The sequence below is a fragment of the Coregonus lavaretus genome (assembly GCF_964263955.1).
Source record: "Coregonus lavaretus genome assembly, chromosome: 2".
In the NCBI taxonomy this organism is placed as follows: Eukaryota; Metazoa; Chordata; class Actinopteri; order Salmoniformes; family Salmonidae; genus Coregonus; species Coregonus lavaretus.
Genome location: NC_139989.1, coordinates 36,778,635 through 36,799,722, shown reverse-complemented (window position 1 = coordinate 36,799,722; position 21,088 = coordinate 36,778,635). Strand labels below are relative to the sequence as shown.

The following is a 21,088-nucleotide window of genomic DNA, read 5'->3' as shown; positions in this document are numbered from 1 at the left end:
GTTAACTCACATATCATATATATAATATATATAAAATATGCCATTTAGGCGTGGGCCGCTCGCCAGCGAGCATGGCTAGCTAGTTTACGGTCGTTCTCATCCGCGTCTCGGAGCTAAGCCTCTGCAATAGAACTGCAGGACTAGCTGCGGCCTCCACGCACTTACTGAACTCTCACTGCTCCAACCACCAGACGCCTATCGAGACCTCAGGAACAAACAGTGCCTCGGAAACTAGGCAGACCTGAGTCTTGAGGCGACCCCAAAAGGCAAGGCAATCGAGCACAGCATTTCATTACATTTCATGAAGATTATATTTACAACCTCATATTTTCTTTTTTTCTTCATAGTTTTCTATGAAGGAGTCAAAGAGCAGTGTTAACAACTGCAGCCCCTCTGCTGAACTTTCATTGGCTGACGAAGGGTCACTTGATCCATGACCCCACCCCCACCGCAATGGCTTCCCCGCCCCCTCTCCCGGCTCCCGATCACTGCATTCTATTAATAATACCTCTGAATAAACATTTCTATACATATATCTTTATCTTTAAAAAAAACACCCTTAAAATATAGGACTGGCTGGAGATGGTTAAGAGTTCAGTGTGGGTTTAGTATCAAGTAGGCTGGCCCATCCAAGTGTGATCAGGGAGAGTAGTCGATCTCCATATGAGGAGAACCAAATGCCCCCCATTGGTGTGAGAGAGAGACCCTCTCTGAAACACACAAGGAGGCCTCTACCTGCCACCTCCTCCAAACAACCCACCATTCCCAGTCAGTCGCTCTGGCCTGGCATCTGGTCTCTGTTTTCTCTAAGTATTTTTTCTCTCTTTTTTTCCTCTCTAAACTTTGTCCTCTCTCAGGCGTTTCCTCTCTCTGACTCAGTTTGACTCACATCTCTCCCTGTCTATCGCTGGGTCCGTGTGTCGCTCTCTTTTATCCGTCCGTTCATCTATCCTCCGTCCGTTTTTCTGTCTGTCTGTCTGTCTGTCTGTCCGGTAAGGTCCCTCTGCCGCGTCACTTTCTCTGGGGCCGGGGCTCCTGTGCCAGTCCCTGGGAGGGCCCCATCTCAGACAGGGCCTGTGGGTGTGGCCCCTGGCGCTCCCCCTGGCGCTCCCCCAAGCCTCCCTTCTGTTGCTGCCTGACCTGCGTAAGAATGTCCCTGATCTTCCTTTGGGCCAACTGCAGGAGAAACAACAACATATGAGTGAGCAAGTGAAGAGACTGAAGAGTACTGGACAAACTGTTGATGGAGATGATGAGGAGAGGTTGGGGCCTCTTCAAATCTCAGTAGGTTCTATAGCCAACTTCTATAGGCAGCTTATGGAAGAGAGTGAGGACTAGGAGATCCTCACCTGGCTTGCGTAGAAGTGGCCGATGATCTTGACAATAACCTGGTCATTCTCGTCTGGGGTCTGTTCGCGAGGGACCACCACCTCAGCTGCAGTGAGGTTCTGTAGCTCATTCACCTGAGGAATAAGAAGGTTTTGTTAGTGATTTGCACTTAGATAAAACAAACATGACTGTTTGTAGTGATTAGTGGTCCTATGCTCAGTTATTCTAGCTCAGGAGAGGATAGCCACAAGGAAATAGAGGAACAGAATTGATTGTAATACAGGGTACAAGCTATGCCAAAAAGACAACGTGATGGATCCTGAACAGGACCCAGAGAAGACCCTCTACACTCACCGTCTTTCCGCCTTTTCCAATGACTCGGCCAGCAGCGGCAGCGGCTACCTTGATGTGCGTCTCCAGCTTCACTTCCTCCTTTGGCCCAAAGAAGTTTTCCTCCTTCAGTTTGCCATAAATCCTGCCCTGAGCCTGAGGTGGCGACAAAGAGTCAGTCAGTTTGACATCGAAAAGTAACTACACCTGGCTTGACATGTGACTTGAACAGGGATATGGAGGGAAAAAGACAGTAGGAAGGAGAGGAAGTGTAAGGCTAAAGGTAGGGAAATACAGGGTGGAGGAGAGGAAATGGATGGAGGAAGAGAAGGAAGGACAGGCAAGCAGAGACCACTCACAAAGAAAGATGCAAACACCAAGAAGAGGGCTCCCAGTTCTGAACAATGATATGAACACTATGACAAACAGAGGCTGAAAAAGAGATTGTCTGATCATGCTCCCATTCTACTGTACCTTGAACTGGGCCTCAGGTGGGCCGGTTACGATGACCATTCGCATCTTGGAGTCTGGAGCCTCAGCTGGGGCAATCTGGAGGGGAAAATATATGAAGGTCAATTTAAACCACATAGATAGAGGTCTGGAAGGGATTATGGAGATGTAGCACATGGGGATGTGTGAAACTTACTCCTCAGCCTGAACTGTCCCCACTTGTGCCAGTGAATAGCTAGCTTTTCGCGTGGTGCCGACTGGTAAGACGCTTCAGAAGGGCGATCATGTGTGCAAGCAAGGCAGAGGTCCGAGTTTGAGCCAGATATGGGCCGAATCAGAAGGAAGTGGTACTCGCTAAACAAGCAGCGTGACGTCCTTTACATGTGGTGCCGTGACCCGGATCTACAGTTGCGCTCAGCTCAACGCTAGGGTCGCTGTTGAGTAAGTTTGAGGGGTGAATGTAGCACATGGGGATGTGTGAAACTTACTCCTCAGCCTGAAGTGTCCCCACTTGCACCAGTGAATAGCTAGCTTTTCGCGTGGCGCCGACTGGTAAGATGCTTCAGGAGGGCGGTCACGTGTGCAAGCAAGGCAGAGGTTCCGAGTTCGAGTCAGGTATGGGACGAATCGGGAGGAAGTGGTACTCGCTAAGCAAGCATCGTGATGTCCTTTACAGAGACATGATAAGTACAAGTATAGGTGTCTCAAAAAGTCATTGTTTTTTTCCTAATCAGTTTCAGAGCGGTGATGAAATGCACTATTTACATCAGCTTGGTGCATGATCTTTCCTCATTGACCAAATTCCTTGTTTGAGTGAATGTCTGTGTATACTAGTAAATGTCTCACCTTGATTGATGCTCCAGCGAAGCGGCTCAGCTGTTTTATATGCTGTCCCTTCTTGCCGATGATAGCTCCTACTGCCTGGGCCGGGATGTACACATGGACTGTCTCCTGCTCAGGGGCCTGTAGGGTGACATGAAACAGTTACAACTATATCACAACATAACCACAGCCCAACCAATATGTAACCCACTGATCTAGAGGTTATTCCCACACCACAACCCAACCCTGCGACAGACAGAGGTAATGTTTGTGAGAGCTAGCATCAGTGTTTGTAAACACAGCTAACTAAACTAAAGCTCAATGACTGCAACCCAACTAGCTTAGATAGAAGCCTGTGCACTTACCCCAAAAGAGCCGTAGGGGGCTCCGGATGCAGAGTTGCCTGGTGGGGGAGGGGGCATGGAACTGGAAGGGGGGAAAAGTCCAAGCGCTCCCAGGTTCAGTCCGGGAATCAGATGAGTCTGTTGCTGGAGACAAGAAGCAGATAAGTGCCAAAGGAACTGATCTGAGAGTGTATGATAGTTTGAGTGCACGTGACAATGACTGTATGTACGTTTCTCTCTATTAAAGTCAACAAATACAGGTGGCAACCTAAAGTGCCAGGGGCATGGGAAAGATCTATGTGAGAGACCATTGTGTTTTGAAGAGAATTGAAGGCCAGTAACTTTATTGAGCATTGACTCACATTCATGGCGGCCATGTCATTGTCATAGGCCTCACGCACTTTCTTCATGATCTCTGTCTCGGCCAGACAACAAGCCTCGATGGGTCCCTTCACTGTGATGGTCCTCTCTGGGTTGTACACAGTCAGGTCCTGCAGTCTGCAGACAGGAGCGGAGGGAATGAAGAGACAGGGTGGGAGAGGTGAAAGAGGAGGAGGAGAGGAAAGAGGGAGAGGTCAGGTGGAAAAGGAGGAAGATAAGAAACAGAAAGAAAGAAGAAGGAGAGAGGAGAAAAAGGGAGAAAAAGGAACCATAGTTGATAATTGGCGACTACAATAATGAACAAAGAACTCAGTACATTTGAACAGTCTCAGTCATTGGATGTTGTCATAGGTTTCCATCACATGTTGCATGATCTTGCCTAATTGACCATGGCAACTCTGCGTAAACATCCCCAGGGACCTGTGTGTTTCATGATGTGTGTAGATGTATGTTTTTAGATGTGAGTGACTAACGGGGAGATGGTGATCTTGGTGTCAGTGTCCTGCTCCACTTTCTTCAGGTTGCGCCCCTCCTTGCCGATCAGTCGGCCTACAAAGTTATTGTGAGCCAGGATCTTCAGGGGTACTTCCTCAGCACTGAGAGGATGAGGAGAACACAGTATTAGATTCAACACAGAAGAAAATCATATATATTGTTTCCTAACTGCATGCATAAACATCCAGCCCTTGCACAATTGGAGATAACGTTTTTCAATGGGAAAAGTTACAAAATAGCTGGAGGGTCACTTTAAAGTGTTCACACTGTGCAGGTTTGACAGCTGCTTCATGGACACTGCACTCACGTCTTGGTGTCCTTAGCCTCCTGTTGCATGATGTCCAGGATCATACGGCAGGCAGAGGAGCAGCCCTCAGGGGTGGAGTGGATGCTGATTGGCTTCTCAGCTGCGCCGGCATTCTCTTTGCGATGGACGTCGATTCTAGAAACAGGGACGGAAAACGTAGGAGAGTCTGTTTGGCCATACAGTATGGTGTCCACAAACAGGTGGGCAGGACGAAGACAGCAATTTCCACCACTTTTGGTTTGTTTGAATTTAATCGAAAGCCCTTTGGGTTGTGCAATGCTTCCAGTACATTTTCATATTCACTTTCAAAGCCTTAACAAAGATGGGATGTAAAAGCCTCATTTCAGTAATGGCTTTGCTCTGTCTATTCTAGCAACATGTTCTCTTTTAGAGGCCATATCGGTGACTTGCACTCACTTGATCTGGTTCTCATCTGTTACTTATATTGGTCAACTCATATTTGTACTCACTTGCTCTGGGTTTGTTTGGTGATGTTGCGGATGGTGGCACCCTCCTTGCCGATGATGGCCCCCACGTATTGGGTGGGCACCAGGAGTCGCAGGGGGATGTCAGCGTGCTGGTGTTTTGAGGGCATGCCCGAGCCCGGGGAACCGCCACGTGGGCCGCGGGGTCCGTAACCAGGGCGACGACTGTTGTCTGGGCCGCGTTGGGAGTCGACATCGGACGTCTCATCTGGGATGTAGGAGACGCGCAAGGAGTTGTTCTCAAACTCATAGCCGTTCAGCTTCTGGATAGCCCTGGGAGAAAGAGGTGGATGTTAGATTTCACATTTAATCATACATCGACAATATCAGCAAAACTACAAATTGTCATTTATGAAATGGTCATTTATAAGGATGACAAAAGAGAAAGAAAGAGTTCCCGTGGCTTGTGTCTTTCACCCATGAGGTTTTATGAAAACCTTTCTATAACGATGAGTTTTATCTGTTTTCACTCAAAAAATTTTTTACCTGGACTTTGAAAGCCAAAAGTCTCAAAACAGTGCTTTTCTTAAGTGAAACCTTCTACTTTGGCCAAATCCATCGGCTGCATGTGGTGTAGTTAATCTTTAATTTATTTGATAATTTTTCCTGTTGCAGCACAATCCCCAACTGCAGTCCTACTATCATACCACTAGAGGTCACTATATTTACAAAAGTATGTGGACGCCCCTTCAAATTAGTGGATTTCAGCCACACCCGTTGCTGACAGGTGCATAAAATCGAGCACACCGCCATGCAATCTCCATAGACAAACATTGGCAGTAGAATGGCCTTACTGAAGAGCTCAGTGACTTTCAACGTGGCACCGTCATAGGATGGCACCTTTCCAACAAGTCAGTTCGTCAAATTTCTACCCTACTCGAGCTGCCCCGGTCAACTGTAAGTGCTGTTATTGTGAAGTGGAAACATCTAGGAGCAACAACGGCTCAGCCGCAAAGTGGTAGACTACACAAGTTCACAGAACGGGACCGCTGAGTGCTGAAGCGCGTAAAAATCGTCTGTCCTCGGTTGCAACACTCACTACCGAGTTCCAAACTGCCTCTGGAAGCAACGTCAGCACAAGAACTGTTCGTCGGGAGCTTCATGAAATGGGTTTACATGGCCGAGCAGCCACACACGAGCCTAAGATCACCATGCGCAATGCCAAGCGTCGGCTGGAGGGGTGTAAAGCTCTGGAGTAGTGGAAACGCGTTCTCTGGAGTGATGAATCACGCTTCACCATCTGGCAGTCCGACGGATGAATCTGTGTTTGGCGGATGCCAGGAGAATGCTACCTGCCCTAATGCATAGTGCCATCTGTAAAGTTTGGTGGAGGAGGAATAATGGTCTGGGGCTGTTTTTCATGGTTCCGGCTAGGCCCCTTAGTTCCAGTGAAGGGCAATCTTAACGCTACAGCATACAATGACATTCTAGACGATTCTGTGCTTTCAACTTTGTGGCAACAGTTTGGGGAAGGCCCTTTCCGGTTTCAGCATGACAATGCCCCCGTGCACAAAGCGAGGTCCATACAAAAATGGTTTGTCGAGATCGGTGAGGAAGAACATGACTGGCCTGCACATAGCCCTGACCTCAACCCCATCGAACACCTTTGGGATGAATTGGAACGCCGACTGCGAGCCAGGCCTAATCGCCAAACATCAGTGCCCGACCTCACTAATGCGCTTGTGGATTAATGGAAGCAAGTACCCGCAGCAATGTTCCAACATCTAGTGGAAAGCCTTGCCGGAAGAGTGGAGGCTGTTATAGAAGCAAAGGGGGGACCAACTCCACATTAATGCCCATGATTTTGGAATGAGATGTTCGACGAGCAGGTGTCCATATACTTTTGGTAATGTAGTGTATCATGCATCAACATGTGGAGTTTGACAAAGATTCAAACAGCTGGGAGTCTTATCAAGTATTACTGTGTTCAAATATTGAGAGTAATTAGTGCATAATTTAGCCCTATACACTTCATTCATACAGTCCCGTGTAGCTCAGTTGGTAGAGCATGGCGCTTGCAACGCCAGGGTTGTGGGTTCGATTCCCACGGGGGGCAGTATGATTTTTTTATTTTTGTTATGTATGCACTCACTAACTGTAAGTCGCTCTGGATAAGAGCGTCTGCTAAATGACTAAAATGTAAAAAAATATGTAAAATGTATGCACTCATGACTAAGTCCCTTTGGATAAATGCGTCTGCTAAATGGCATATATTATATGGACACAAAGACATGCAGATAAGCAAGGTGTGAAAGGATATGGAGTGGGTACATTTGGAAGTAGAGATATAGAAAAGATCAGGCACTATGGGAGACTTACTGTCTGGCATGTTCCCGAGTTCCATATGTGACGTTGACAACCGCAGTCTCACTGTCTGTGTTCACTAAGAAAAGGAGCCAGAGTGAGAGGAGAGGGGAGGAGAGAGATGCAAGGAGAGAGAGGAGGAGAGGAGAGCAAGAGATGTGAAGGGAGGAGAGAGAGGAGGGGAGATTGCATAAGTCAGAGGCTATAAACCCACCTCCTTGTCAGACCCATTTCCTGAACTGTTGAGCACTGAGCGTTATTATTGATTGACCTATGACAGAGCATGGGATATCCCATTGATCAATCTGATTCGCTGACTGAGAAGCAGCGATTTACCACTGACATAAAGACTTCCCTCTTGCAGGGTTTCCGGTAGACTGGTATACTCAATCTATTTCTTAATGAGCTGTATTCACGAAGGGAGGTGCTTGGACTACAGAAGGAATCTCAGAACTCTGATCAGACCCCTTATTCATAAAACGCCTCAGATTAGGAGTGCTGATCTAGAATCAGTTTTGCCTTTTAGATCTTAATGATTAAGATTACCTGGACAGGTAGTACCTGATCCTAGATCAGCACTCCTTCTGTGAGACGCTTTATGAATATGTTTTTGTTTTGTAGCTCAGATGGATAGGGAAAGCAGATCCGGTCAGGTCTCAGGGATAGAAAACAGTGAGCAACATTTTTGTAGTGCAAAAGCATTGTGCGAAGTGCAAGAAATACTGTGAATCTCATTATTATCTCACCCAATGAGTGTGTAAATGAAGCCTTATCATCAGATTTGCAGATGAGGTGTTCAGAGCGAAGTCTGACTGGTTATGAATAGAATAGAATAACTTTATCTTACCTTGTTCGCAGTTCTCAACGGTTCCATATTGGGCCAGCAGACCATCCAGCACCTAGGGAGGGGAGAACACGATTTCATTATTGTTGTGTTTCAACATTTGCACCTAAACTGGGTTTCTCCAATGTTCTCCTATTTGTCTCTCTTGCTACATCAGTTTAAAGCAGTTCCAGTCCTCAAGAGCCAAAGTGTCTGCATCATTTCAACCTGCCACTTAATCGATTAGTGTGACTGATCGGAAAGAGAGGCTTCCCTGGTCCAAATCAGACACTGATGTCCTGTGTAGCTCAGTTGGTAGAGCATGGTGCTTACAATGCCAGGATAGTGGGTTTGATTCCCAGGACCACCCATATGTATAATTTATGCAGCCACTACTGTATGTGGTAAAAGTGTCTGTTAAATGGCCATCCAGAAGCTTGGTTTGACTGCCCTGGTGTAATGAGTTAGAAGTGTCTCTAACAGGGTTACTAATTCTGACATTGGGCCTATTTTTTAACTCCTTGCTGACTGTGGCTCATGTTCAGGGCTATAATGTGGGTGGAGAAACGTCACCCTCGTGTGGCCAGCTAGGGAAGGACATGCTGCGCTGCACGCGAGCGCTGGCAGGATGGAGTGGAGTGGAGTGGAGGGAGAGAGAGAGAGAGAGAGAGAGAGAGAGAGAGCCCCGCCTTAGCAGAGCCATGTGGCCTGTCTTCGTCCAGCTGTCAGCGGCAGTGTGCGCCGCTCAACGCCCACGCCAGCACACACACAATAAAGACACAAATGCACACACACGCTCACGCCCGCAGCCAATCTAAATGCCCTTTACCCCCCTAACTGACTCACATCTCAGATGACTACACATAACATCCTGAACAGATTTTTTCAGATTACTTACCTTTGTTGTACATTTACATTTCATTTAAATTTACATTTCAGTCATTTAGCAGACGCTCTTATCCAGAGCGATTTACAGGAGCAATTAGGGTTAAGTGCCTTGCTCAAGGGCACTTCGGCAGATTTTTCACCTAGTCGGCTCGGGGATTAGAACCAGCAACCTTTCGAGTACTGGCACAACGCTCTTAACCACTAAGCTACCTGCCGCAGGGACTAACCTATGCTTTTCCATATAAAAGTAACACTAACTGGTTGAGAGACGCTAACGATGTTATGGTCAAACTAGGGGCACTCACCTCCCACTGCAGGTGTGGAGGAATGTTTCTTATCTGGAGTTTCCGGGTCCTAAGAGTGAGTGAAAGAGAGAGAGAGAGAGAAAAACTATTAGAAGATATTCAACTCAAACATGGCTGTAAAACATTTACATATTTCATGCAGTCAAATGGTTTTGGTCAAACTATTGCCTGGTGTGTGGTTAGACTATGTTATACAACGGGTGGTTCTAATCCTGAATGCTGATTGGTTTCAAACCGCATTCCAGCCGGTGTCTATTCCACAAGTTACCACCCGCTAAACCTATGAAGTTAAAATGCCTATTTACTCTGTTCCATCTGACTGCGCAATCCACTGTCTCATCAGCCCAGCAAGGCAAGTTATAAACTTGATCTCCACTATAAAAAGCATCTAGACATTATCTCACATTTCTTTTTTCAGTTTCCAACAGCGGAGATTTGTATAAATCTTACTGTCTGTCTCTCCGACATTTGCAACATTGTTTCAATATTGAAATTCGATCTCCAGCTGTCCCATAGTAATGAACGTGTCGGGACGAGACAGACAGGCAGCGTTTCTCAGCCAGTCGAAATCATGAATCAGCTGGCATCATTTTTATGGATATAAACAAATGTCAATTTTAAAACGAAACAAAGTGTTGCTAGTTTGCAGTCTTTCCAGCTTCAGTTTGAAGTGATTGTGTTAGCTGTGTTGTTGTCTAGCTCCTCTGAACAACAGTGTCCTGACGAATGAGCACATTTTCTATGCCAGGCGAAATCGCGCCTCATTAGCTCATTGTTATGGATGTATCCAAATAACTGTCACTAGAAAACAGCTTAAACAAATGCAAGGTTACTTTGCTGTTATCTGGCTGCATTTTTTGACTTGACAGTAAGTTAACCGTAGTTGGCTAGCTAGCAAGCAAGGGATAAAAACGTTGCCAGCCAGTACAGCAATGGAACATTTAGATACAGAACAAAAAGACTGAACGGCTGTATCACGTCTCTAGCAACCGAACCGATAGAAGGAACAACCAGCCGGCTTGGGTAGCAACCCTAGATTTGTGTCGGGACTATATCTTGTGGAAGGATGAAATTGTATGAATAAATAAATCAAAATAACATTTTTAATGAAAATATGTCTATCATTATTTGAATATGTAGGGCGGCAGGTAGCTTAGTGGGTAAGAGCGTTGTGCCAGTAACCGAAAGGTGGCTGGTTCTAATCCCCGAGCCGACTAGGTGAAAAATCTGTCGATGTGCCCTTGAGCAAGGCACTTAACCCTAATTGCTCCTGTAAGTCGCTCTGTATAAGAGCGTCTGCTAAATGACTAAAATGTAAATGTAATGTTGGTAACCCTTTGTAAAAAAGTGATAATGCCCTCAAAGCCGGTGTTTGGATGATATATTGGCACGGTTTGCCGGCCCTCCACGAATATATCCTCCAAACACCAGCTTCTCGGGCATTATCACTTAATTAACCATCCAATTCGGAAACTTTTTTACTGTAAACCTACATGAAAATTTACCAAACTGGGTGCAACATAAAAAAAATAAAAAAAAATGTTGGGGGGGGGGGTCATTCTTTATTTTATTGAATCAGCAGCATGATTGAGTTCTCTGGTTCGCAGTTCAGCATCATAAAATACCAGTGTATCTCACAGTTTGCCTGCAGCGACTGTGAGAGGAAAGAGCATCGGTGTCACTACTCCATATATTTTATACTAGTTCACAAGTACAATTCCAATACTTTGAGCCTCTCAACTGAGAAGTCTGTGACCATAGAAAAAATGATGAGCTCCATTGTACTGACTGCCAATGCCGCATTGAAAGTTATGACAAGCTGTCAAGACAGACAGACAGACACACACACGGCTGGCAGTCTTGTGTTTCATGTCTTAACATCCTGGTTCAGTACACATGAGCGACGCTGAAAGTGTGTGTGTGTGTGTCTCAGCTCATCAGCATCTGCCAGCTTGCATATCCCGCTGCCTGTTGCTGGCCTGGACTCAGAGAGAGAGAGAGAGAGAGTGTGTTTGTGTGGGCAGGGGTGGGTTGGATGGTCTGAGGGGTGTATGGGGAGAAAGAATGGGTTTGTTGAAACCGGACACTGACGACAGCTTTAGTACTCTGCCAGCTGCCCTGGAACGTTCCCAACGCATGGGCACAGAGAGAGAGAGAGAGAGAGAGAGAGAGAGAGAGAGAGAGAGAGAGAGAGAGAGAGAGAGAGAGAGAGAGAGAGAGAGAGAGAGAGAGAGAGAGAGAGAGAGAGAGAGAGAGAGAGAGAGAGAGAGAGAGAGAGAGAGAGAGAGAGAGAGAGAGAGAGAGAGAGAGAGAGAGAGAGAGAGAGAGAGAGAGAGAGAAAAAAACCATAACCATGAGTGGTCCTCTGTAGCTCAGCTGGTAGAGCACGGCGCTTGTAACGCCAAGGTAGTGGGTTCGATCCCCGGGACCACCCATACACAAAAAAAATGTATGCACGCATGACTGTAAGTCGCTTTGGATAAAAGCGTCTGCTAAATGGCATATTATTATTATTATGAGGGAGTATAGTAGAGGGGGAGAGCGTGTGAGGTTGGCATTAAGCGAGAGAGAGAGTTGACTGCAGGGGGATGCATGCGAGAAAGGGACAGAGTGTGACAGAGCGCAAATAGGAGTGAGAGAGAAAGAACTGGAGCATGGGGAGGACAATCTCCATAACAACAACATCAAGGTTCCCCAAAAAACTTGTATATTGAACCACTCAGTACCAAAGTAGTACTCAAAGATGTATTCAAAGATTTGGCCACAGAGAAGGCAAGGTGGAGGATATCAGGGAAACATAGTGAGGAGAGATGAGAGGATAGGGAGAGGTAGCAGGTAGGTATTAGAAGCCTATCAAATCTTCCTGATTTAACCCCTTAGAATCTCTGGCTGGGAGTAGGATGACATCGCCCCTAGATGTACGGTCAGTTTTCGCATTTCCCACCAGATTTTAGAGGGTAGGCTGATGCTAGATCTGTATGCCTAAGGGCAACTGACACACAGAGCTGGGAATTGGTTGCCAGCGTCCTGATTGAAACTCTAGAGGGAGCTCTAATGATCTATGTGAGAGGTGAGGGGTTGTGTGTGTGTGTGTTGTGTGTGTAGAGGAGAGAATGGGCGCCAGGGGTCATAAGGGAGGGGCAGCTCACAGCTCTGCTGGTTTGTAAAGGGTTAATATGTGGGAATCCCCTGGTGACCTCTGAACCCTAGTTTCCACACCCAGGAGACAAAACCCAATAAAAATTCCCTGCCTCGCCTCTTGGGCTCTGCGCGACAAAACACATGGAAGGGCCAATCTAAGCTCATCTTGCCTCAGGCAAACGGCATTCTATACATATATTACCATAAAGCAACCCAATACAAACACGGCATGGGTTGTTTTCAAGAGCAGGAACATTCTGAACGGTTTCAGGACATTTTGGTGATGAGGTTAAGAGGTTCCCGTTTCCTGTGCAACACTGTTGGATGGTAGTTCAGCAATGCGTTGTATGTGCCCTAACAATTAAGGCACTAATGACTCTTTAGCTACATAGAATGATTCAGTCACTCGAAGGCCACCACAAAGTCTTGAAAACAAATCATTTTGGCCATTTTGGGGAAACGTGTGAAAGCCACCAAATCAACAGCCAACATCATGGCCGAGCTTCAGGCTTCACCACCCACGGTTGGCTATTTGTGAGGGGAGCAAGTGAGGGGGATGGGTGGGCCTTTGAATTGGGGTTGAGATTTAGGCCTGGTTTGATGGGGGGCATGCTGGTCTGGGGGGTTAGGGGAGAATGTGGGATGGTGCAGTGAGCAGCACTACCAAGGCCACCAAGCTCCTGGGACTTTTCCTCCTCGGCGAAAACCCTTCTTCATCCATCAAAGTCCCTGTCCCGCAAATCAATACATCAATAGACGTAACCATCCACCCAACCCCCACATCTACATACCCCCCCACCCAACACTTAACTCACATTTGCCCCATCATCCCCCCTCAACCATCGGCCCCACACCCACACCAACTGTGAAATTAAATGAACACAGACAACACTGACCGCCAACTCCCAGGCATCTCATTGGCTGACGCCATGACGACAGGGGAGGGGAAGATGAATGAGCGGTGGGGAGACAATATGGTTGCACCCGTTCATCTGTTGTTGTTCTTCACTTCAGGGGTGGTCTTCCCTCCACATGCTCCCAACCTCACATAGCAAATACTCCAAAATGAACAAACATTTTAAATTCTTGAAAAACGAAGCTCAGCTGAAGCTTAATGAATGTTTATGTCTGCGTTACGGACTTTGTCCTTGAGGTAGCATCTAACGTATCTAGCGTGTGTTGGTACCAACAGGACAATGGGAGAAAGAAGAGGGGCCTGGTCACTTAGAAGCCTGAAGCCCACAGCTGTGCGCTTGTGGGGTCAAAAGTGAAGGGCCTTTAGACTGATCAGGAGACTCTGAAGGTGGGGGGTGAGACCATAGCATTGTCTCATAGGAGGGGCTTGAAGGAGTTAGTTTACCATGTGAAAGAATATAATGGTCAGGGAATATGGGGTGGGGTGGGAGAAGCACAGCAGGTAGGAAGAATAGAGAGAGGGAATAGAGAGAGAGAGAGAGCACACCATAAAGGACAGACATCCCAAACATGGTTGAAAATGAGAAAGAGTGAAAGTGTGAGGAAACACGTTTGCAAAGACCTGTGAAGGTCCTAACTGAATGGCTTGACTCTCTGTCCTCCATTATACTCAAGTCATCAATTTTTGTTCCCGTGTACCACTCCTTTGAAGATCTCCCGCAACATTTCACTCAAGGATAGGCCTCCACGGCAGGGGTCCCCAATTACATTCAGCCGTGGGCTGATTTTTCCTTGAGTGGATGGTCAGGGGGCGGGAACATAGTTATAAATCATTTGTACACCACAAATTGACTGCAAGAATCCTAAACAGATATAGTATTTTACAAAAACAGAATAATTTCAAACCTTGATAACATTGGGATACGATCACATATGCCTCTATTTATGCGTGGGAATACTTAGGAACAGATTTCCTAATTTATAATCACTTTGAGCTCACTACTGTAAGTCGCTCTGGATAAGAGCATCTGCTAAATTACGAAAATGTACAGTGGGGAAAAAAGTATTTAGTCAGCCACCAATTGTGCAAGTTCTCCCACTTAAAAAGATGAGAGAGGCCTGTAATTTTCATCATAGGTACACGTCAACTATGACAGACAAATAAATAAATAAATTACCAGAAAATCACATTGTAGGATTTTTTATGAATTTATTTGCAAATTATGGTGGAAAATAAGTATTTGGTCACCTACAAACAAGCACGATTTCTGGCTCTCACAGACCTGTAACTTCTTCTTTAAGAGGCTCCTCTGTCCTCCACTCATTACCTGTATTAATGGCACCTGTTTGAACTTGTTATCAGTATAAAAGACACCTGTCCACAACCTCAAACAGTCACACTCCAAACTCCACTATGGCCAAGACCAAAGAGCTGTCAAAGGACACCAGAAACAAAATTGTAGACCTGCACCAGGCTGGGAAGACTGAATCTGCAATAGGTAAGCAGCTTGGTTTGAAGAAATCAACTGTGGGAGCAATTATTAGGAAATGGAAGACATACAAGACCACTGATAGTCTCCCTCGATCTGGGGCTCCACGCAAGATCTCACCCCGTGGGGTCAAAATGATCACAAAAATTCCAGAACCACACGGGGGGACCTAGTAAATGACCTGCAGAGAGCTGGGACCAAAGTAACAAAGCCTACCATCAGTAACACACTACGCAGCCAGGGACTCAAATCCTGCAGTGCCAGACGTGTCCCCCTGCTTAAGCCAGTACATATCCAGGCCCGTCTGAAGTTTGCTAGAGTGCATTTGGATGATCCAGAAGAGGATTGGGAGAATGTCATATGGTCAGATGAAACCAAAATAGAACTTTTTGGTAAAAACTCAACTCGTCGTGTTTGGAGGACAAAGAATGCTGAGTTGCATCCAAAGAACACCATACCTACTGTGAAGCATGGGGGTGGAAAAATCATGCTTTGGGGCTGTTTTTCTGCAAAGGGACCAGGACGACTGATCTGTGTAAAGGAAAGAATGAATGGGGCCATGTATCGTGAGATTTTGAGTGAAAACCTCCTTCCATCAGCAAGGGCATTGAAGATGAAACGTGGCTGGGTCTTTCAGCATGACAATGATCCCAAACACACCGCCCGGGCAACGAAGGAGTGGCTTCGTAAGAAGCATTTCAAGGTCCTGGAGTGGCCTAGCCAGTCTCCAGATCTCAACCCCATAGAAAATCTTTGGAGGGAGTTGAAAGTCCGTGTTGCCCAGCGACAGCCCCAAAACATCACTGCTCTAGAGGAGATCTGCATGGAGGAATGGGCCAAAATACCAGCAACAGTGTGTGAAAACCTTTTGAAGACTTACAGAAAACGTTTGACCTGTGTCATTGCCAACAAAGGGTATATAACAAAGTATTGAGAAACTTTTGTTATTGACCAAATACTTATTTTCCACCATCATTTGCAAATAAATTCATTAAAAATCCTACAATGTGATTTTCTGGAATTTTCTTTCAAATTTTGTCTGTCATAGTTGACGTGAACCTATGATGAAAATTACAGGCCTCTCTCATCTTTTAAAGTGGGAGAACTTGCACAATTGGTGGCTGACTAAATACTTTTTTCCCCCACTGTAAATGTAAATGTAATTTCCTGGTATTTTATATCCAAGAACGAAAATGATATAGATTAAAATATATATATAAAATATAAATACACTACATGACCAAAAGTATGTGGACACCTGCTCGTCGAACATCTCATTCCAAAATCATGGGCAATAATATGGAGTTGGTCCCCTGTAGCTCTGTTGGTAGAGCATGGCGCTTGCAATGCCAGGGTTGTGGGTTCATTTCCCACGGGGGGCCAGTATGAAAAATGTATGCACTCACTAACTGTAAGTCGCTCTGCTAAATGACAAAAAATTTAAATGTAAAATGTCCCCCCTTTGCTGCTATAACAGCCTCCACTCTTCTGGTAAGGCTTTCCACTAGATGTTGGAACATTGCTGCAGGGACTTGCTTCCATTCAGCCACAAGAGCATTAGTGAGGTCGGGCACTGATGTTGGGCGATTAGGCCTGACTTGCAGTCGGCAATCCAATTAATCCCAAAGGTGTTCGATGGGGTTGAGGTCAGCGCTCTGTGCAGGTCAGTCAAGTTCTTCCACGACGATCTCAACAAATTATGCACGGGGGCATTGTCATGCTATAACAGGAAAGGGCCTTCCCCACTGTTGCCACAAAGTTGGAAGCACAGAATCGTCTTGAATGTCATTGTATGCTGTAGCGTTAAGATTTCCCTTCACTGGAACAGCTAGTGAAGGGAACAGCTAAGTGAAGGGAACAGCTAAGTAAATAGCCGAATCCACAATTTGAAGGGGTGTCCACATACTTCTGTATAGAACAGCTCAAATAAGCAAACAGCTAACCCGAACCACAAGCTTTACACCACTCCAGCCAACGCTTGGCATTGCGCATGGTGATCTTAGGCTCCAAGCGGCTACTCAGCCATGGAAACCCATTTCATGAAGCTGACATTGCTTCCAGAGGCAGTTTGGAACTGGGTGGTGGACAGATGATTTTAAAGCGATGCGAGCTTCAGCACGGCTGAGCCGTTGTTGCTCCTACACGTTTTCACTTTACAATAACAGCACTTACAGTTGACCGGGGCAGCTCGAGCAGGGCAGAAAGTTGATGAACTGACTTGTCGGAAAGGTGGCATCCTATGACGGTGCCACGTTGAAAGTCACTAAGCTCTTCAGTAAGGCCATTCAACTGCCTATGTTCGTCTATGGAGATTGCATTGCTGTGTGCTCGATTTTATGCACCTGTCAGCAACAGGTGTGGCTGAAATAGCCGAATCCACAATTTGAAGGGGTGTCCACATACTTCTGTATATATAGTGCATACATACAGTACAAGTCAAATGTTTGGACACACCTACTCATTCAAGGGTTTTTCTTTATTTGTACTATTGTAGAATAATAGTGAATACATCGAAACTATGAAATAACCCATATGGAATCATGTAGTAACCAAAAAAGTGTTAAACAAATCAAAATATATGTTATATTTGAGATTCTTCAAAGTAGCCACCCTTTGCCTTGATGACAGCTTTGCACACTGTTGGCATTCGCTCAACCAGCTTCATGAGGAATGCTTTTCCAACAGTCTTGAAGGAGTTCTCACATATGCTGAGCACTTGTTGGCTGCTTTTCATTCACTCTGCAGTCCAACTCATCCCAAACCATCTCAATTTGGTTGAGGTCGGGTGATTGTGGAGGCCAGGTCATCTGATGCAGCACTCCATCATTCTCCTTGGTCAAATAGCCCTTACACAGCCTGGAGGTGTGTTTTGGGTCATCGTCCTGGTGAAAACAAATGATAGTCCCACTAAGCGCAAACCAGATGGGATGGCATATCGCTGCAGAATGCTGTGGTAGCCATGCTGGTTAAGTGTGCCTAGAATTCTAAATAAATCACAGACTGTGTCACCAGCAAAGCACCCCCACACCATAACACCTCCTCCTCCATGCTTTACGGTGGGAAATACATATGCGGAGATCATCCGTTCACCCACACCGCGTCTCACAAAGACACGGTGGTTGGAACCAAAAATCTCCAATTTGGGCTCCAGACCAAAGGACAGATTTCCACCGGTCTAATGTCCATTGCTCGTGTTTCTTGGCCCAAGCAAGTCTCTTCTTCTTATTGGTGTCCTTTAGTAGTGGTTTCTTTGCAGCAATTCGATCATGAAGGCCTGATTCACACAGTCTCCTCTGAACAGTTGATGTTGAAATGTGTGTGTTACTTGAACTCTGTGAAGCATTTCTTTGGGCTGCAATCTGAGATGCAGTTAACTCTAATGAACTTATCCTCTGCAGCAGAGGTAACTCTGGGTCTTCCATTCCTGTGGCGGTCCTCATGAGAGCGAGTTTCATCATAGCGCTTGATGGTTTTTGCGACTGCACTTGAAGAAACTTTCAAAGTTCTTGACATTTTCTGTATTGACTGACCTTCATGTCTTAAAGTAATGATGGACTGTCATTTCTCTTTGCTTATTTGAGCTGTTCTTGCCATAATATGGACTTGGTCTATTACCAAATAGGGCTATCTTCTGTATATCACCCCTACCTTGTCACAACACAAATGATTGGCTCAAACGCATTAAGAAGGAAATAAATTCCACAAATTAACTTTTAACAAGGCACACCTGTTAATTGAAATGCATTCCAGGTGACTACCTCATGAAGCTGGTTGAGAGAATGCCAAGAGTGTGCAAAGCTGTCATCAAGGCAAAAGGTGGCTACTTTGAAGAATCTCAATCTCATTTGTTTAACACTTTTTTGGTTACTACATGATTCCATATGTGTTATTTCATAGTTTTGAAGTCTTCACTACTATTCTACAATGTAGAAAATAGTAAAAATAAAGAAAAACCCTTGAATGAGTAGGTGTGTCCAAACTTTTGACTGGTAGTGTATATATATATATGTTTATTATTTATTATATTTTATTTTGCTCAGAAAACTTGGGGGGCAAATAAAATCACCCGCGGGCCGCCTATTGGAGAACCCTGCTCTACAGTGTCATCTCTCCATTTAATAAACAAAGACAACTACAATACTCAAACCTTTACATTCATACTCTAGCCATTACAAATAAGGAACCACAAATGTATCAAAAAAGCCCTTTCTGTGCCAAGATCAGGCTCAATTGCATAGCACACACACCCTCAGGTCATTTTACATGGGGGTAAAATGTACACAACCTCACAAACGCATACACAGAGGAGGTGCGATTTTCACAGTGAACTGTTACACAGGCATGCATGTCGCCCTGGGAGGCTCACCTCCCCTTCCCATCAGGCCGTCTGTTTAGCATTGGAAAGGTCCCTAGAGCGCCCCCACCGGTGGCTCACCGTTGCATGATGGGCCAGTCTCAGCAGAGCTGGAAGACCCGGACGGCCTCCCGGTAGAAGGAAAAACAATGAGGAGCATTCCATAGCCCATAATCATAAACACACACTGATACGCCCACATGGAGCCCTGCACATAACAAACCAAGTCGCACACCCACCAAGTAGATTGAAAACAAACACACCCACTCATGCACACGTGCACATTTGAACATACATCAGAATGAGTATTGTAAAAAACACACAAAAAACACCCACACAGTCATTTAGGCTCCACACGTTCACGTTTGAACACACACACACACACACACACACACACACACTGTGTGTTGAAAACATAAACACAACACACGTATCAAGTGCATACAGACTTTGTAGACGCCCCTTAATTTACAAGATACAGTCAAAAACACACAAAGGCACACCATCAATTTAGGTCTCAACACACTGGCTAAAATAAAAGGCCACATAGATAATAATAATAATAATATGCCATTTAGCAGACGCTTTTATCCAAAGCGACTTACAGTCATGCGTGCATAAATTTTTTTTTGTGTATGGGTGGTCCCGGGGATCAAACCCACTACCTTAGCGTTACAAGCGCCGTGCTCTACCAGCTGAGCTACAGAGGACCACGTAGATAAAATACTAATCATCATACTAACATACTTTAAATGCTTACCAACACAAATACACACATACAAACTGTGATTATATGATTAACTTTTAAACTTAAATCAGTGGGTGGCCTAAGTAACCCTTACTGTCCTTTTCATTTGAGAATTTAACTACAACAGACCATGGAGTTTTGAAAATGGAGGCCAAAATCAGTTTTAGGGAAGATGGCGTAGCCGTAGAATGGCGACAATTACACACCAGCATTACATATACAGTCTACTACGCAAAGGGGCCCACGACAACTTAACCCACTCAGCGGAATGAAAGAAAGAAGTACACACACATGCTAACACACACACACACATGCACCTGTGTAGCTGCAGACCTCCAAATCCCACCAAATGAACAATGTGTGGCCCATGGGCAAGGTGAAAGGTCAAGCAGGAAATGGAGCACACAGGAAGTCTCAGTCATGTAGCACCGCTTTGCTTTTTATTTTTATCCAGAGCTACTTCCTGTCTAATTTCACCCACTCGTGGGCTTGGCCAATCAGCAACCAAGCTCAGAGAATGATGGGGGAGTGGGGAATGAAATGCGGAGAGAGAGAGCGAGCGAGCGAGAGAGAGAGAGAGATCGAGAGAGAGAGAAGAAAAAAACTATAGGCTTCAAAGACAACAGCGCGTATTCTCTCAATTCAATTTTCAATTCAATTTCAATTCAATTTAAGGGCTTTATTGGCATCATGGGAAACATATGTTTACATTGCCAAAGCAAGTGAAATAGATAATAAACAAAAGTGAAATAAATCTCTCTCTGAGCAATGCGCCCCTCCCCCACATGCACACACCCCCACTCCCAGCTAACTTCCTCTCAATGCATGTGGAGAGCAGAGGAGAGGGGGGAGAGATGGAGGGGAAGAGAAAGGGCTACTGATTAATGGCTCCTATGTACACTCTTTTTGGTTCCAGGCAGAACTCTTTTGGGTTCCTTTTGGGGAAAGGGTTCTACCTGGAACCAAAAAGGTTTCTTCAAATGGTTCTCCTATGGGGACAGCCGAAGAACCCTTTTAGGTTCTAGATAGCACCTTTTTTTCGAAGAGTGTATAGAGCAGTAGGGTAACAAGATTAAGCACCGAACTGCCAAAGCCGTGATATATGTTGGCACAGTACTCCTGCTACAAAGCAGACAACATGTGTAGACAACATAACGCATAGATTTTATCTGGTATT

The 21,088-nt window shown here is 45.5% G+C and overlaps 1 protein-coding gene across 4 annotated transcripts in view; it reads right to left on the bottom strand.

The window, feature by feature from the left end:
• Positions 1-831: 831 nt before the first annotated feature.
• The window catches only part of LOC311102318 (insulin-like growth factor 2 mRNA-binding protein 1), a 60,786-nt gene continuing 40,529 nt past the window's right edge, over positions 832-21,088 (bottom strand). Inside the window, exons 3-15 of one of the 4 annotated variants that reach the window (XM_084143620.1) lie at positions 9,264-9,312; positions 8,095-8,146; positions 7,263-7,326; positions 4,929-5,216; positions 4,459-4,593; positions 4,130-4,252; positions 3,638-3,773; positions 3,297-3,419; positions 2,956-3,072; positions 2,134-2,208; positions 1,684-1,815; positions 1,350-1,463; positions 832-1,176 (exon numbers count right to left, since the gene is read on the bottom strand). In XM_084143620.1, the coding sequence (XP_083999746.1) occupies positions 1,012-1,176; positions 1,350-1,463; positions 1,684-1,815; positions 2,134-2,208; positions 2,956-3,072; positions 3,297-3,419; positions 3,638-3,773; positions 4,130-4,252; positions 4,459-4,593; positions 4,929-5,216; positions 7,263-7,326; positions 8,095-8,146; positions 9,264-9,312 (1,573 nt within the window). In that variant the 3' untranslated portion in view covers positions 832-1,011. The remainder of the gene's footprint in view (positions 1,177-1,349; positions 1,464-1,683; positions 1,816-2,133; positions 2,209-2,955; positions 3,073-3,296; positions 3,420-3,637; positions 3,774-4,129; positions 4,253-4,458; positions 4,594-4,928; positions 5,217-7,262; positions 7,327-8,094; positions 8,147-9,263; positions 9,313-21,088) is intronic. The other 3 variants (XM_084143621.1, XM_084143622.1, XM_084143623.1) reach the window with 3 other exon arrangements.